The sequence below is a fragment of the Motacilla alba genome, chromosome 6, assembly GCF_015832195.1.
Source record: "Motacilla alba alba isolate MOTALB_02 chromosome 6, Motacilla_alba_V1.0_pri, whole genome shotgun sequence".
In the NCBI taxonomy this organism is placed as follows: domain Eukaryota; kingdom Metazoa; phylum Chordata; class Aves; order Passeriformes; family Motacillidae; genus Motacilla; species Motacilla alba.
The window spans coordinates 20,183,112-20,199,812 of record NC_052021.1 but is presented as its reverse complement, the minus strand read 5'-3'; the positions used below and the strand labels follow the sequence as shown (position 1 = coordinate 20,199,812).

At 36.3% G+C, this 16,701-nt stretch overlaps 1 protein-coding gene across 5 annotated transcripts in view; it reads right to left on the bottom strand.

The window, feature by feature from the left end:
- Positions 1-16,701, bottom strand: part of MYOF (myoferlin) — a 63,419-nt gene that overhangs the window by 15,248 nt on the left and 31,470 nt on the right. For all 5 annotated transcript variants that reach the window (XR_005257363.1, XM_038140638.1, XM_038140637.1 and 2 more), the window contains 15 exons: positions 16,285-16,391; positions 13,925-14,117; positions 12,736-12,891; positions 11,595-11,726; positions 10,130-10,293; positions 8,381-8,495; positions 8,157-8,262; positions 6,407-6,549; positions 5,928-6,101; positions 4,553-4,664; positions 3,201-3,278; positions 1,260-1,441; positions 1,010-1,168; positions 758-856; positions 297-458 (listed from right to left, as the gene is read on the bottom strand). Coding sequence is in view for 4 of the 5 variants with exons in the window: in XM_038140638.1 (XP_037996566.1) it covers positions 297-458; positions 758-856; positions 1,010-1,168; positions 1,260-1,441; positions 3,201-3,278; positions 4,553-4,664; positions 5,928-6,101; positions 6,407-6,549; positions 8,157-8,262; positions 8,381-8,495; positions 10,130-10,293; positions 11,595-11,726; positions 12,736-12,891; positions 13,925-14,117; positions 16,285-16,391 (2,082 nt within the window). In the remaining variant the exon portion in view is untranslated. The remainder of the gene's footprint in view (positions 1-296; positions 459-757; positions 857-1,009; positions 1,169-1,259; positions 1,442-3,200; positions 3,279-4,552; positions 4,665-5,927; positions 6,102-6,406; positions 6,550-8,156; positions 8,263-8,380; positions 8,496-10,129; positions 10,294-11,594; positions 11,727-12,735; positions 12,892-13,924; positions 14,118-16,284; positions 16,392-16,701) is intronic.

Genomic DNA, 16,701 nt, shown 5'->3' with positions numbered 1-16,701 from the left:
GCACAGCACCCATCTAGCAATATGAAAATAGCCAAATATCTGTAGGTAAATTGATGCCCTTTCAAACAAAAAATATCTAATGCACTGGATTGTGCATATAAAATTGTGCAACCTACCAGTGACTGTAAAGACATGTTTACGTGATCTTTATGACAGTTTTCAGGATCATAAATTTCTCATGGTAAATCAAAAAAGGATGTGTGAGTCTTTCTACTCAGAAAAAATCCTTGACCTTTAAAACTATGGAGGAACTTATTTTGCTATAGATAGCTGGCATCTAGGTTTTTTTAACGTACAACTTTCATGAAGAGAACAGAAGATGGAAAATTTGGTGTCTTTTTGAGGTTTTTGATCACCACAGATTCCACCATTTCACCCCCACATTCCACAATTAGACTTGGAGACATAACAGGTGCCAGTTGGTAGTTTTTCATGTTTCGCAACCCCCAGGCCAGAATCTGTAAAGTAAAATCCAATATGAGCAAAAGTGGGAAGGGATATCAATATGTTTAATATAATACTCAAAAAGTAGGAAAGAAGAAATGAAATCTTTTCAATAATAATGTATGTCTGGCAAAATATTTCAAGGTTCTAGTTCTAGGAAAATTAAGGGAAACAGTGATATTCACAAACACTTACAGAAAAGAGTATTTCTCATTATGAATAGTTTTTGTTTTCTGTAAGTAAATTAAAAAAATTTCTGTCCAGAGGATGAGAAGACTGCACTTGTATTCAGTTAGTTTAAGAGTAACCATACCTCAACAGCAGTGAGCTGAACTACTGGTCTGATTCCTTGAGGGACCATGTAAAGCTTTGGTGCCCTTTGTGATGGAAGAATTGGAAGGTTGGTACCACCCTGTTAAGACACAAACATGAGTATTAGTTTCTCTCATCTTAGATGAAATACCCTGCAACGACTAAGACAGTTTTTCCCACAATGTCTCACAGTGTAAGAATATATGCTGTGTCTTAGTATATTACACATACATACAAAAAAAGAAATATATACCTTGTCTCTCAAAATAAGTTCTGCAGCAAAAAGAATGTCTCCACAAGCTTTGCCATTATTTATTACAGAATACCAGAGCAGTTTGGGTTTGTTGTCATCTTCTGGGGTTAACTTTACCATGGGGGAACAAACGCTTCTTCCAAGGAATTCATCTTTACCCTGCAACAAAGATAGCAAAAATACCCATTAATGTACTGACAACTAAAATAAATAAGTAAAAAAGCAATCAGGGTAAAAAGATTTCACCTACCACTTGGTCACTGTCAAAAAGTTCAATAACAACCTTAGGTGGGTTTTGGGCTATTGACTGGGGGTCCCCATAGATCTCAATCTCATTAAATATGAGAGTTTGGTCCCACGTAGGATTTAGAGTTGAATGAATGATCTCAGTTGTTTTGCTTTGATGGAGGAAAGAAACATGAGCATATGGATCTGAAATATCATACAGAGATTGAAAGCACAGAGTTACAGACAAACAAAACCACATCAAGCCATAAGGCACACAAGCACATTTTTTATCGAATATAATGTTATTTTTCTACTGTTGTTACCAGTTCTATAAGCAATTCTATGTAAAACAAAAATGAACACATATACATAATTTACATTTAATATCACAATTTCCATTTGATTAACAAATCACTTCCTTTATACAAGGCTTGATTAACAGAGTAATAAATGAAAATGATAAAATATCTTGCAAAGCAGAAAGAGAACCAGGAAACTAAAATGAAACACTGTTTGTACTAATCTTGTCTTAAATCTTGTCCATAGAAACTCTTTTTTGTTCTCTCCATTGATATACAACTATACTGCCTCATAAATAATAGAAAGAAATAATTCAAGGTCTGACTAGTTGCCAAACAATAAATTGTCCCAGGCTGCATTGCTCAGATCATGGTTAGGTTTCAAACATGCTCATTTATAGCAACCTCTTTTTGTGAAACAGCTGAATGATTCAAGTGGTCTAGGCCTAGTATTTGGCAGGCCTTTAAATCATCAAGAGCTCTACAGAAGGTATCTGATGATGGTCATTAACGTTTCCTGTACAAATTGCAATCACTAAAGACTAAAGGCAATTTAAAAGGTTATCTTTAGGTCAGTTTCAATAGATTCTGACAAGGTACACAATCAGAGTCTTATAAAATTTGGCTAATTCTTCAAACTAATTTTAGAGGAAAATAAAACGTAGATGAGCTAGTTTATGTATGACTGCATCTGAGGTGCCTGTCCTGAATTATACAAATGCAATTTGGAGGCATTTGTAATTGTTTCTTTGCATTGCTTTTAAGTACTGCATATTGAAATAAGACCAAATTCACATAGGCAGCTGTACAAAATCCTCCTCATTTTAGAAAATATCACTAAAACTTGTAAAGCACTGTATCTTCTGTAACAGAGGCATTACATTTACTCAATTACGGGGGAAAAAGACGGATGCAAACGGAGGGTAATGAAGAAAGTTCATTTCAGCTTTGTCTTTAGCTGAACTTCCTTAAAGGAAATATAAAGTCATGTTCTTACGGAATCTAAATTCAATTTGCTCTGTGGCTTTCCAGTGAAATTTTGATTTGAATTAGCAGAACTTGAAAACTGGGTATTTGCCTGACTACAAAGATGCCAAATGGGCACAGCACTGTTGGAATACCTAAGAGTTGGAAATAAACATGTATAAACAAATAAAAGACATGCTTATCAGTAAGGCACAGTGTACTTTTGAGCAAGTTCATTTCCATAATGAATTAATATAATACACTGAACACTGAGAGGCAGTTGGTGCCATAACTAATGAAGAAACCATCCAGCTTTCTTCAACCTTGCTTTTGTGCAAGCCTCCTGCAGGACAAAATGGCATGTAGGCTTTGGTTAGAAGGAGAATCCAAGGCAAAAGGAAGGGCCTGGTCATGGGAAATTCAGACCTCATCTGAAATCCAATTCCCTCCCTGACAGTTCACTGGCAGCAACTGGTACAGGACATACAGAGCACTTTGCTTGCAGCAGCCTCTGGGGCAGCAGTAACCAAATTCAGATCAAAGATAATAAAGCTGAGACTTTCTTTATGGCATAGTTTCAGTAGCTGGGACTTACACACAGACCTTAAGGAGTTGAGATATTCTACATCCAAATAAATCAAGCTACAAGTTCATGGCAAACGTGGGTGTTCTGCACCTTTAGAAGGATTTTTCCTTACCTGAAAAACTGTCTTTGTCTAAAGCCATGAGGTTTCTTGCCTGGTAGATGTAACAGCGAAGGTGATAAGTATATACTCCTGTATAAAATAAATAAAACCAGTTCAGCTGCATTATACAGGCTTCTTTTATGTGATGATGATATTTTGAATTTGTACAAATGCCTTACACATTTTAACACAAGCACTGTGGTAACATTTTTGCATTTCATGTGATGAGTGTATTAATACCAGCTAGCACCTGAGAACATTTGCTCCAACACAAAGCAGAAATGAAAAAAAAATCACTAATGCTATCTGGGCTTTTTTCACCACACAATCATCTAAAAAATCCTTCTATTCAAAAACTGTTGTTTGAAACAGTGTGATAATCTAGCCCACCCAAAGAGAATCAGGAACTGGCCACTCCTTTGCTTAATTTAAGTATTCATTACAACACTTCGAAGGTCCTGGGTCTTTCACATTTTTAGCTCTTAGCCTAGAAAGTTATTCCAGCTGCAACTCTGTCTCTTTGGTTAAAATATTTTAAAAAATAAACTACTACATGTTAGGTAGAATAATTTAAAAAGAAGATGTGAGTGGCCCCAACCCAGGACCGTGTGGGGCTAAGTTACTGCAGCTTTTCTTAAAAAGATGTCAGGTGTAACCCTTTCAGCCATTGAAAAAATCTGAGCCACTATGTAGCCTCATTGGGCTGAAACCTCTGGCAAGAAAAAGTGCCATTTTCCTCCAGCTGTGGTCATTATTAAAACAATATTCCCCAGGTTCTGAAATATTTAAGATTTAGACATCCATTCTCGTCAGGTTGACCAAGTTCTGCAGAGTTCAAATAAAGACAAGTGTTCCAGTCAGACATCCTCAAAAAGGATTTTAAGTCCCAGAATTGACCTCTAGTCCTGTTAGCTAGAACTGGTGGCTCCCATCTCAACATCCTGCTTTTGTGATTCACATTACAGTGATTACAAAGAATTTAAAACCCATCCAGGTTGGCAAAGTTACAGTTTTGTTCACTTTGCCAACTCAACTACATGGTACTGCTTCTTCTGGGCCAGGCATTGTCTGATCATGCACTGAGCTGGTTAAGTGACCTGAACCAACAAAAAAAGTTAAATTTACCATTAAAATTCCTGTCCTATACAGGTTTAAAAATATATTGTGTGACAGTGGACCGAAATATCAAAATTACTAACTGTAATTTTTCTTTAATAACTTAAATAGGATCCACTCAAGAGTCTGATAGTAATTACTACAGAAGGCATATAAAGCTGGATGTAAACCACAAAGATTTATGATTCTGTTTGAGACCAAAATGAAACAGTCAACATTTTTGAGAAAGGAATTGTTAAAGAACCTACTGTCAAAATAGCAGGAAACCATTGGTGTATTGGCACCAAACACCGTTGTAGCTGACTCCTTGGCTTTGTCTGAACTCTTCCCTTCTCCATCATCAGCACTATTGTCTGCTCCCTGAAATTACATACAGAGAAAAGTTATTGAGTATTTACAAACATGGAAGGAACTTGATAGAAATGGAGTATGTGGGGGAATTTATGGGTTTCCATGTCTCTTCCAGCACAAGGAGAAATTTACTTCTGTGAGTAAATGTACTTTACAAGATGTTTACTTGTGTTCAGAGATCATTTCCTGTTGCCAGTTGAAGCTCTGCAGAAATCATATGCAGTCATTTCATCTTAATTCCAGGGGTTTTTTTATTTCTGGATATGTACTAGCTACCTATCAGCTCAGAGTGGAGGAAAGCTCCCAGGCCTTCTGCACTGTGCTGGGGAAGAGAACTGCTCCAAGGCTTTATCCCAGCACTAGCCCAGGAACTACAGCTGAAAGCAAAACTGAAATAGGAATTATTACTTGGAGCAACCAAATTAACTGGAGAAAGAAAATGCTGTCAGTGAATCCTTGGTCAACATTTGATGCAAAAAAGAGAAACAAACCAAGAAAAAAGGTTGAAGTTTTGTTAATGATATACCCTCAGAATTATTATATATTTTATAAAAACAAAGGAGCCTTCCCACGTTATTTGCTACAGTTTGTATTTTGGTAAATAGAGGCTATTTGTGAAGTTGTGCTAACCTCAAAACCTAAGGAATAACTGCATTCTGCTCATCTATCTGTGTCATAGGAAATTCTGGCTTCTCCAACACACTATTTTCTTTTCTGGTTTGGTTTTTTTTTTGTTTGTTTGTTTTTTTTGTTTTTTTTTTTTTTTTGCTATTCTTTCTTGTGTTTGGTTGTTTATACAAGCAAATATTCATCAGGGGCAGCTTTTTCCAAGCCTGTTATCTTTTGTGCCAATGTTAAAACATCTAAATGACATGCATGAAAAGCTTGAGCTATCTTTTCACTTTACCTACAGGAGGCTAATTTAGTAATTTGGCCTTTTGAGTTCAATCTCACATAATGCAAAAATAAAAATAATTTTAAAAATAAAGTAATAAGTAGGATAAAAAACATAAACCACAAATTATATATAATGTGATATATAATATTGCATATGTAATCAAAATATAAAATATTAGTAATAATACAAGACTCTCTACCCCAACTTTAATGATCCCATTCTGACTAAATAATTTAAACAATATACACTGTATTAACTTCTCAGTTATACACTAGTTTAACAATTCAGGGGCTAAAACATCGAATATATTTGTTTATTTGCTGCAAATTAATAGGTTGACCTTTGAAAGATGTGTTTGACAGTCTGTCCCTTACCAAAGCACCTTCAAGTTTAAAGATAGCTGCAGCCCCATGTGTCTCTGAGGGAGCCATTTTCCGTCTCCATCGTCTTCGACGGAAAGTATCAGAACTGCGTTGTTCCCAGTGAAATTTCCAGCCAATCAAGGAAGCATATTCCCATCCTTCTTGATCTTCATATGATGACCTTCCCTTGAAGATATAAATTCTTGTTATCCACAGTGTTGTGTAACTGTAGTGAAAAAGAGCAGCGTTTCCTCTGGCAAGCCTAAAAACCCCCTCATAAACCAAAGCTAGAAACATCAATGTACAAAAAGATAAAGAAATGGAATATAATGAAAACGTAAAAGGTTGTTCTAGAATTTTTTTTTTTTGCTTGGTATTACACGTTTTCTTCACTCAGGTAATGCGTAATCTCATGCAGATTTAAAAACAAACAACCAAAAACCTCAAACTGTTACAATGTGCAAGTCCCTGCCCGGATCTCTCTCTCTTACCCTTCCTGCTGTCATTCCTTCAGACTGCTCCCTCCTGCGTTTCCGCACCAGCCTTCGGCGCCGATGTGTGTGGTACATTTTCTCTGCAGCAACCCATGACTTGGGTTTAGTGTCTGGAGGAATAGTAATTCCATATTCCCACCCTAAAGCAGAATTGATGATATTTTCAGAAATACAAGCGAGATACAAAGAAGAAAAGCATGGTAATGGAATGACTGTACCTACAGAGGATGAAGCTTTATCACACCAGACTAATCAGCAGCACCGACCCTTACAGCCCAATAGCCAGGGGGCCACTGATAACATTTCATAATGATGCTGTGTTGGAATACATGCGACAATAAAAATCTCAACATTTAAACAGATACAATAAATTTCAAGTTCTTTTCTCTGCATTTTTGTTTTCTCAGATGTTGATATCGCATTTTCACACTTCACTGCAGGAAAATATAACCCTTAATTTTAAATAAGAGTCACATGCTCTGTGCAGTCTTGTGACTCCAGCAGCTTTTCATTTAAAGGAACACCAACCACATGAATTCTGATCATAAAACTTTAAGAACTACTAAGCCTGTCACTGTATTTTTGGTCTATGTATAATTCAGTTGCATCCAAGACTCAGAATTTAATTTAAATTCATCTCATTAAAAACTTACTGCACACTCCTACCAGGTACTCTAGATAAATATTTTTTCTACTCTAATAGCTAGCTATTTTTTATTTAGAAGCAGTAACTATTTGAGAGTTTTCATTTGGTTTAGAACAAAACAAAAATTTCCCATAGTTTTGCAAAAATTTTGTGCTTTCCATTATCTGCCGTGATCTTCCCTTTTTGTAAAAATTATTTGTTTTGTTTTCAAACCATCAAACCAGTGTCCTGTAAATACTTTGCTATGAGACACTGATTCCTTTTTCCTATTGCTGTAGAATCCAAATTATAGTCTTGTGAGCTTGTTTGCAACTTTCTGTAATGACAACAGTCTTAATTTATTGAAAGTAATAAGCATATTAGGATTTTCTAATCTGACCCTATTAGTAATATATATAATCTGAAAATCTCTGTTGAGCAGCACCTGACTCTTCACAGAAAGATTTTGAAGTTTTTTTTTCATTTCAGAATTGCCTAATAACCAATGTTTCATCCTGATCAGTCCTGCACGGCTCCCTTCCCAATGTTTCATCCTGATCAGTCCTGCACGGCTCCCTTCCCAATGTTTCATCCTGATCAGTCCTGCACGGCTCCCTTCCCACAAATTCAGCGCTGCTGTTCTGCTCTCAGCAAAACAGGAATCCTTTCTACACTTGTGTGGTGTGTGGTCAACACAAACTGGTTCCCCACTTCCTTTAGTCCCCAGACTTCCTGATTCACTTTATAGCATTATTTGGTGATTCATCCCACAGCTGAAAGCTCACAGGTAGATTATCAGACAGATCCAAACCTGGCTTGCTGCATATTCTTGGTGCAATTACAGAGGTTTCAGGTCTCAACATTCTGACTTCTCCAAAAGCCTCTCAATTGCTGCTACTAATCCATTAAAATGGAAATAGAAATAGATGCAGGCAGTGAACACTTTTTCAATGTCATATTATCTGATTCCTTAAACAATTTTATCAAAATATTTCCTTGGTATTTTTCCATTGGGCAACTAATATCAGGCTCAGAATATTGCTACAGTTTTGTCATGTGTCCTCCTTCATTACGAACTACAGCAGATTGTCCTAATATCAGCAGATAAAACGTAAATCTTACCATGTTCATCCACTGCTCGATTTAAATCAGATTTCCAAGCATCATCTTCCCACACCCATCCAAAAGGACATGTGAATTCACGTGGGGGTGGGGCTTTTTCTCCATTCTTTTATGTAAGGGAAATAAAACAGTTTTCTGCATTATTAGGGTAAATACACTGTGTAGCAAAACATACTACTCCTTTTCTTAATCTTTACTTATCCAGTGAAAAATGTAACGCTCACCACATCTGTGAAACTCTCCTCAGATGCTTTCCATTCCCCTCCAGGATAGCGACTCTCATTTTCATAAACTTCATCAGTAAACTCAGTATGACCAGCATCAGCTTCAGTCAACAGACTGCACGTCCAAAAAAATACAATAATAAATAAACCCCATCTTAGTTCACTACAGAAAACATGTAGAAACATAGCACAGAACATGCACACATCGGGGTATTCTGCATTGTCCACCTACACAAAGGAAACTTAGAAAAAAACACTGAAGAAACTCTAGTAGCAGTAAGCAGTAGGAGGAACATTACTCATAAATATGAGTGACTAGCAGGAATGTTTAACTGCTGTTTTATTCAGGATCTGCTTTGAATACATCCTCTTGGAAAAAGAAAAAACATAATAAATTTAAGTGTCGGAGACAAGGACTCTGTATGAATTGCATGCATCTCTAAAGCACATGCATCTGTGTATATACTAAAATTTGCAATTTATTTAATTTTGTTTCCATTTATGCTGTTGACAAGCAATCAGTTGGCTAATATTTTTCTAATTTGCAAGTAAAAGAAATAGGAGAACATTAAATCAGAAAAGAGCCTGTTGCTGTCAGGCACAGGGGTTCACTGCGGTTCAAAAGGCACCAAAGTGTGTTCCACACTGCCCTTTGCTGGCCAAATGGAGCCACAGATCACCTCCCAGTGGAAGCAGCTGCATGGCAAAAATATGCATTTCAACAGGATTTAATGCAATTTCTTCATGTCATCTTATTCATAAAAACTATTGATTTAATATAAACAAAACCCCATCCATTCATGCCTATAACTGATAAAATTTTAAAATAGCACCTATTTTTCCTGCACAGTTTTTCGATAGCAACAGTTCTGTATCTTTTTCACCATCAGAACACACGAATTTTAAATGGGTCAAATATTTTCTTTTAGGAAGAAAGAAACAGTCTCTTTCTCATGCTGGTTTTTGTTTATGAAACAAATAATGTTCCCAGTCTGGCTTTAAGTGTAGCAACACAGTTGGACTGGCACAACTCCAGAGCTGAAAACCTCTGTTGGAGCTGAGGGAGGACTGACACTTCATGAATTTGGTATGCCAGGGGAGGAGCTGGCACATGGCACCACAACCTTCTACTGAAAGCAACACCTGCCTTGAACCAGTTTGAGAAATAACCTGTGACAGTTGTTTCGTTTCTTGTTACTTTTCAACATTTAATGAAATAAACACAAAAAACCATACAGTGTTTGTGAATGCCCATGCAAATGCTGTCATGGTGTTGCTACAGCATGAACTGGAGATTTATACTGGACGCCAGGGTTAAATTTCTATCCAGGGAAAATCCACCAATGCAAGGATCTGAAACCATTACAGCAGCATCTGTCAATCTCACACAGACACATGTAAGCCTCCTAGCAGCTTCCTAGGCATGAAATACTATTATCCCTTTTTAAAAGATGAAGCACTGGGACTCAGAGAATATAAGCAATATAGTCGTCATAACATGGGGACTGAAAAACCATAAGACAGTTCTTAGAAATTGATACTTTCTTTCTGTTGTCTATTTTGTTTTACTTTTTAAAAAGGGTAATGTTAATTTTAGCACTATTAACTAGCTTTGACTATTGGCTGGTTTTTGGTGTCCTGGAACATTCAGCTTAAAATCCCTTTCTCATCCAAGAAAACAGAGAGGAGCTTTTACTCAACACCACAAATGCCTTTATTCCTATCTGCATAAAATTAAAAGAATCTGACCTTCTTTCAGGATCAACCATCCATTCTCCTTCCCAGTCCCAGCCCTTTGGGGGTAGAAAGTATTCTCTTTTCAGTTTGATTTTTCCGGTAACATCAGAAAACTTGTGGCGACCAACAAGTCCTGAGGTACCCCACTTTCCAAAAAGGAGAGCCTGATTTTCATACTGTGTGGGAAGAAAGCAAAAATCCAATTATTACTTAGGAATAATAAACAGCTTTACAGAGAAAAAAAAATATATTTATGTCACCATTTTAACTGAAACACTTTACTATAAATTTACTTCCTTTGAAATTAAGTACTCCCTTTCCACATTACTCTGCAATGTCATCATCAATTTCTTCCTTTGATTTTCTTCTGTGCTGCCTGGTAAACAATCTTCTCAATGTAATGCCTCCCTACAACTACAGTAAAAATTTCTCTAAATTCAAGTTCTGTTAAATAAAATTATGTTACATTATTCAAAGAAGTTCCTTCTGTTCCCTAAATGCATGATTCTGCCATTCGTTTCCATCTCAAATCTCCCATTTAAAATCTTTTCTTTTGTAACATGTAGGACTGAATCAAAATGTAATCATAGTAGTTACCAGGGGCATGATTCTGATGTCAGCCCAGTCTATTTCCCCTCCTGGGATTATTTGTAGTTTATGATGGTCTTGAGTTTTCTGCCCTTATTCCTGTAAAATGGTTGGATTGTTGAAGACCAACATAAGTAGACATTCAATACCTCTTAAACTGTATACTTAAATAATGGCTTTGAACACCCATTGGTTTTAGTGACTTAGTGACTTATGTGACTTAGTACAGCACTACTGAATATTTAAGCATAGGTGAAACAGTGACATCACTGTAAAAATGTATTTTATTAGCTACTTTACTGCCACTGGATTATATGCACCATTAGGTGATGTGGCATAAAAACACACCTGCTACTACCATCCAAAACCTCTATTATTTGCTGGGAGACTATTTCAAGCATTTGAATTCTGAATTTGTTAACTCTTCTCAATGAAATGTTATTGTATTACAGCATTTTGTCAGCAACAGTAAATTTCCTGCTACTATGAAAGGACCATTATTAAGCAAAACCACTTATATGCAAGTATCATTTGTAGAAGTGAAGAAGCAATTAAAAAAAAAAAGGATTGTTCACATGCCAAAACATAATAGTTTAGATCTCTATCTTAATTACACTGATAAAAATCTAAAATAAACGTATTTGAAATCACTGGAGTTAACCAGATTTGTAGTGACTAACCAGTTCAGAATCTGGTCTGCTGAAGTTCATCTGGTAGGCACAATGGACTTGATCATTAATTGCCTTGAAAGGGTTCTACTTGTTTCCTTATAACAAACACTACTCTCTCTTTCTGTCCAGCATGCAAAGAAATTCAAAAGAGCTTCAGCTGCATTGAATTCCCAACCCGCACATCCAAGTCTAAAGTAAGAAAGCAATGATGGACATACCATTTCTGCAAAAACACTGAATGTTCCCTCTGCAAAGCTATTAAACTTCTTTTCAACTGCACTGAGCCCCAGCCAAATGTTAATTCGCAGCTCTGCAGGCATTTTGACATCTTTCGTCTTGTCCTGTGGGTACTGGCACACAAACAAAAATGTTATTCTTTGTTCTGTTATGCAGGTATCATAGCTTTCAGTAAAAGATGTATATTAACAAAGAGATTTGAGTAACAATACCTATTTATTTGTCTCTTCCTGTACTGTTTTTTCTCAAAAGCCAGTAATAAGTACTACAGGAGGAAAACGTTCTTTAAATGATACCTGCCTAGGGCATGTAAAAACCAAACACATTAATGGTAGTATCATCCCTGTTCCTGTATATTCACAAGTTTCATTCAGCAATTAGTTTTCAGTTTTGACAATAACTTAAAACTTCAATGTTGATATTGGAGTTGGGAGACTCTGGAAATGTAGAGTTTAGCAGGGATGGTTCACTAAAAGCAGAATCAATGGTGGTTTGAATAAAACCATGAAGATACAGGCTTGTATCTTGAGGCATTCATGAATATAACTACTAGTAAAATTACAAACTCTGTAATTGCTCTTTTTTTACTGTCAGTTTGCTTTTTTCTTGGTTAAGTTTATTTCAATTGAATACAATATCATCTTAAATGGAAAAAGGCATTCCCATTCAAGAGTAAGACTCAATTCAGAGAGGCAGCTTTTGGGTGTAGACATGCTCTATTGCTTACAGAAAACCATCCAAAACTTTGAGTAAGTTTTTGGAACTTCTCTGACTTACACTTATTGTTCCCTCTGAAAGTTTCCATTTATGTCCAAATATCAGCTCCAGTTGATATCAACTCAAATCCCTAAATATCAACTCCAGTAACACTTTGAAAGTTCTATCACAATTTTGAGCTCTTTTCTAAAAGTCTCAGAGATAGGGGCCAATACTGGTTCTAACTGGCTTATGATAAGCTTAAAAGTTCTGTGATATTTTGAAGAAGCTATATGCAGTTGGCTTCTAATCTGTCTTGAGTTTGGCACCTCATTGTTCATAGTTCGTTTGCATGTTTCATACTCATGTCAGATGGCACGTCAATTCAGGGAGTTAATTATTTTTTAAGGAGAAAAAAAATAGTACCTTTAAGAAGATTGTTTGGGTCTTTCCACAATATTTCCCAGATGATTCAGGGCTTGTTGTGGAGTACAGCACTTGGTGTGCAGGAACACGAGCATAGGCCAGTCTCTTCTCCCCTCGGATCATCCATATGATCACATCAGGCATACTGTTTTGTGGCTGAGAATTATTTGCGGGGAAAGGAGAGTTAAGAAAAGTAATTAATTTAACAATAAACTAATCTAGACCTGAGAAAAGATAAACATAAATAAAGGCTTATGTCAAAGGATTTATCATTTAGAATCATGAAACGACAAACATGATAAATAGAGGGAATTGTTTTGTTTTGCAAGTAAACCAATATATAGTTCTGAAAGAATCAGAAAAAATACTACCACTGAGATTTTTGGAAAGCAAAGTAAGTTTCATTAACAAAAATCCTTAAATGTTTTATAAATATTTCTAGAGACCTTTTGTATCTCAATTCCCTTAAGGAGATGATAGTGACTGGATGCCATATGCTTTGGACTGACCTGCTACATAATAAAGTGCTTGTGATGCTTTCACATTAAGGATATGTAATTGTAAGACTTTTAGCAGAAGACAGAAACTGCCTATTACCTTTTTAGAGTTCTGTGCCCACCTTTGTGAGCTAGCTACAAGTCTGGCCAATTAATTGCTCCTTTTTTTTTAATCAGTAGCTCTACAGAGCAGAAACAAGAAATTAAAAATAAAATAAAAATAAATTTCTAAAAGTTTGTGAAAACCAGTTATGAGACAGTCAACATGAAAACAGAAAACACTGGTGAAAATTAAAAAAAAATCCACAGAAACAGATTTAACTCTGTTAGAAGTTGATTATTATGGCTACAGTCTGTGGAAACCCAACATATACCCTGCAGTCCCTGAACCAGAAAAGTGACTTGCAACTCTGGAGGAAAGGAGAGCACAGAACAGGGTCTATTCTACCAATCACAGAGTGATCATTACCCAACACACATTCTCAGTGAGAATAGCTAACAAATGGGTTTTGTTTAAGAAAATTGCAATTAAAGAGGGGAACATGTTTACTTTCACAGCATCTAAAATGACTATTCTATGGAGAGTGGATATTGCTTGATCAGCAGTGAACTTTACACCCATTTGTGTTAGACAGGTATTGCTAAACTAACCAGTACTTCTAAACCAAACACCAGTATTGTGAAGCACTAACCTCTTCACTCAGTTGCAGTAATCTATCCAACCAATCCTCAATTTCTGTCAGAGTGGCTTTCACCTCAGTAGCTTCACTTCTCATCCTTGCTGCTGCTTCTCCAATCTGTTTGAGAGACTTGAGGCGCAGCTTTTCTATCTGAGTGTCAAGGACTGTAATATTAGATTTGCCTTCTATGAGGGGAAATGGTTTACTGAAAAGAGAATATTTGTTATGGTTAATAATCTAAGTGGCTTTTATTTAGTTACACTCTAAATGCAGACATGCAAACAGTGGCAACAGATCGAGTGCCATCAATTCCTATGATTGAAAACCACTGGAACAGTGCTATTGCATCTATTTCTGCAGAGATTTTCACCTCACAAGGTATTTATAGTAAGCAAGGGAAAGGCTGTACTGACATAACAAGCACCAAACACCTTGAGGTGTTTGGTTTAATGTAATTGCCACCAATCAAACCAAGGAAAATCCATTTCTCTATATACTCCCAGTAAAAAATTATCCTCTCAAAATGTACATCTCAAAACTAAAACCAGTGCCTTCAGACCAAGATTAGGTTCCTTTCCTTCACTGGAAACGGTATATTCTCAGAAACTCAATATACAAATATGGTTTGTGGCTATGACTAGATTTATCTAACCCTCTGGCAAGAAAACATCAAAGAACTCTAAATGAAATCTGTGACATAGAACTTCTGAGTCAGCAGAGGGCAGAGTAAGTATTCAATGGAATCAAGAAGCTGTAGAATCCTGAGTTAGAAGGGACTCTCAAGGATCATTGAGCCCTGCCTCTGCACAGAACACCACCAAAAAGTCACACCGTGTGTCTGACAGGGCTGTCCAATTCCGTCGAAAAAATGAGAGGAGGTTTGAGGAAAAGGCAGCTTTTCAAAGACCAACAACTGTATCCCTTTAGCAAAGTTCATTAAAATGTCTTTAATATGATATTTTACAAAAAGTTTAAAAATTTCCAAAGACAATGCCTAGTTTCTCTTCTTTGACCTACATTTAGTGCTGTGAACTTCTAAGGGTTTTGATTCTGTAAAACCTTGATAGTGACTATTGTGCCTTCCACTAGAGTTAGTTCTACTAATCTGAATGCAAGGGCTGTCTGCCCTGGGAGCTGCTTTGACATCAATCACATGTACCAGATCATAACCTTCAGAAAGCCAAATAATTTTAGGTTTAAGTGTTGCACTGAAAACTCTCTCAAACTCCTAACTCATTTGAACCTTAGCACAGCAAGGAAAAATCTTGTATGAATTCAACACAGGGAGCTATGTCTTTGACAGAGGTTGTTGAGTCATACTTTATATAATAATGGTCTGAATTAATAATAGTGCAAATATGTGTCAGGATGAGGAAATGACCTGAAGTTTCCACACTGGCTCCATGTGACAAAAGTTTGCCCTTCACATTTTACTTTCCTTGAGTTTGTCAGTCCTTTTTATCTGTTTCTTTCAGATCACAGCATTCTATGAAGTTATTAGTTTATATTTTTGTGTAAGTTTTCTATCATGTAATTCTTTGCTAGTACATACTGACCTCCACTCTTTGTTTTTTCTCTGCTAACTTGGCTGAACAACATGATAAATTTGTTCTCTCATTTCATGTTCTTTGTTATTTCCTCTTATGGATAATAATTGTTCTGTCATTTTCCTTTTATTTTTCCTGTACTGTTTTATCACCCACTTGTTAACTCTCCTATCTCAATATCTCCTTTTTTAATGTCTCTTTCTCATACAACTTCTTCCTCTCTATTTAGAATTTTTTCTTTTTCAAAACTCTTAAGTGCTGACTCCTGTTGCCTTCTCCGAACACCCTCATACATACAGACACATTGACTAAAAGCTTATTAAAAATATAAAATATGATCTTTATGGCCCATAATCCCTGCATACCTTTTGATTTTTTTTTATTTTTTATTTTGGGCTTACCAGTGAAGTACTAGACTTTCTTCCCTCTTCAGTTTCAGAATTAACATTGAAACACAGGTAAACCAAAGGCACATGAGGAATTCTAAAGAAAGGTGGATGCAAGAAAGGCAGCAGAGAGACCTAATATCCATTTGCAGAAAAAGCCTCCCTCCGTTTTTTTTCAAGAGACACTGTTCTGTCTTATCACTGCCAGTAATAAAACTATCCTGAGATAATGGAGAATTACACAACCAGATGGATTATTTGATTGGCAATATCCGTGAGGTTTTACTTTTGGAATTTCAGTTCTTAGGTCAATTCATGGGATTAGTCAGTTTTATAGTCCTCAGAATTTGTTTTCTGACTTAGCAGAGGCAATAACGAAGATTCTGAGCAGGCCTGGGCCTGGAATGATAACATAAGAGATAAAAAAAAATTCTTTTACCTTATGTCTTCTGTAAGTTCATCAATCAGCTTCAACCACATCTCAGCTAATCTGTTTTCAGGCACTTTAGCCTGCATTCCTGATTTTAAGGTGGCTAAGTTGGATTGCTGAGGAATTTAAAAGAAAAGAATTTACACTTATAAACTTCCCATGTGGTTTATGGTCAGTAGGAGTTTCAAGATTTTGATCTTATTTATTCGTCTGTGCAAAGGCCAAACCAAAAAAAGACTCATGTTTAAACTTAATTTGTATTTAACAGGACTATTCTGATGTTCTCCCCCACAGAACATGCAAAAAAGAGTCCCACAGACTTAACAGCTCCAACCAACACTGAGGACTCTTCCTTCCAGTGGGAATTCCCTGTGGCTTCAAGCAGGAGTGTATTGAGCCTTGCTAAAATACAGGCCTTTGATCAAC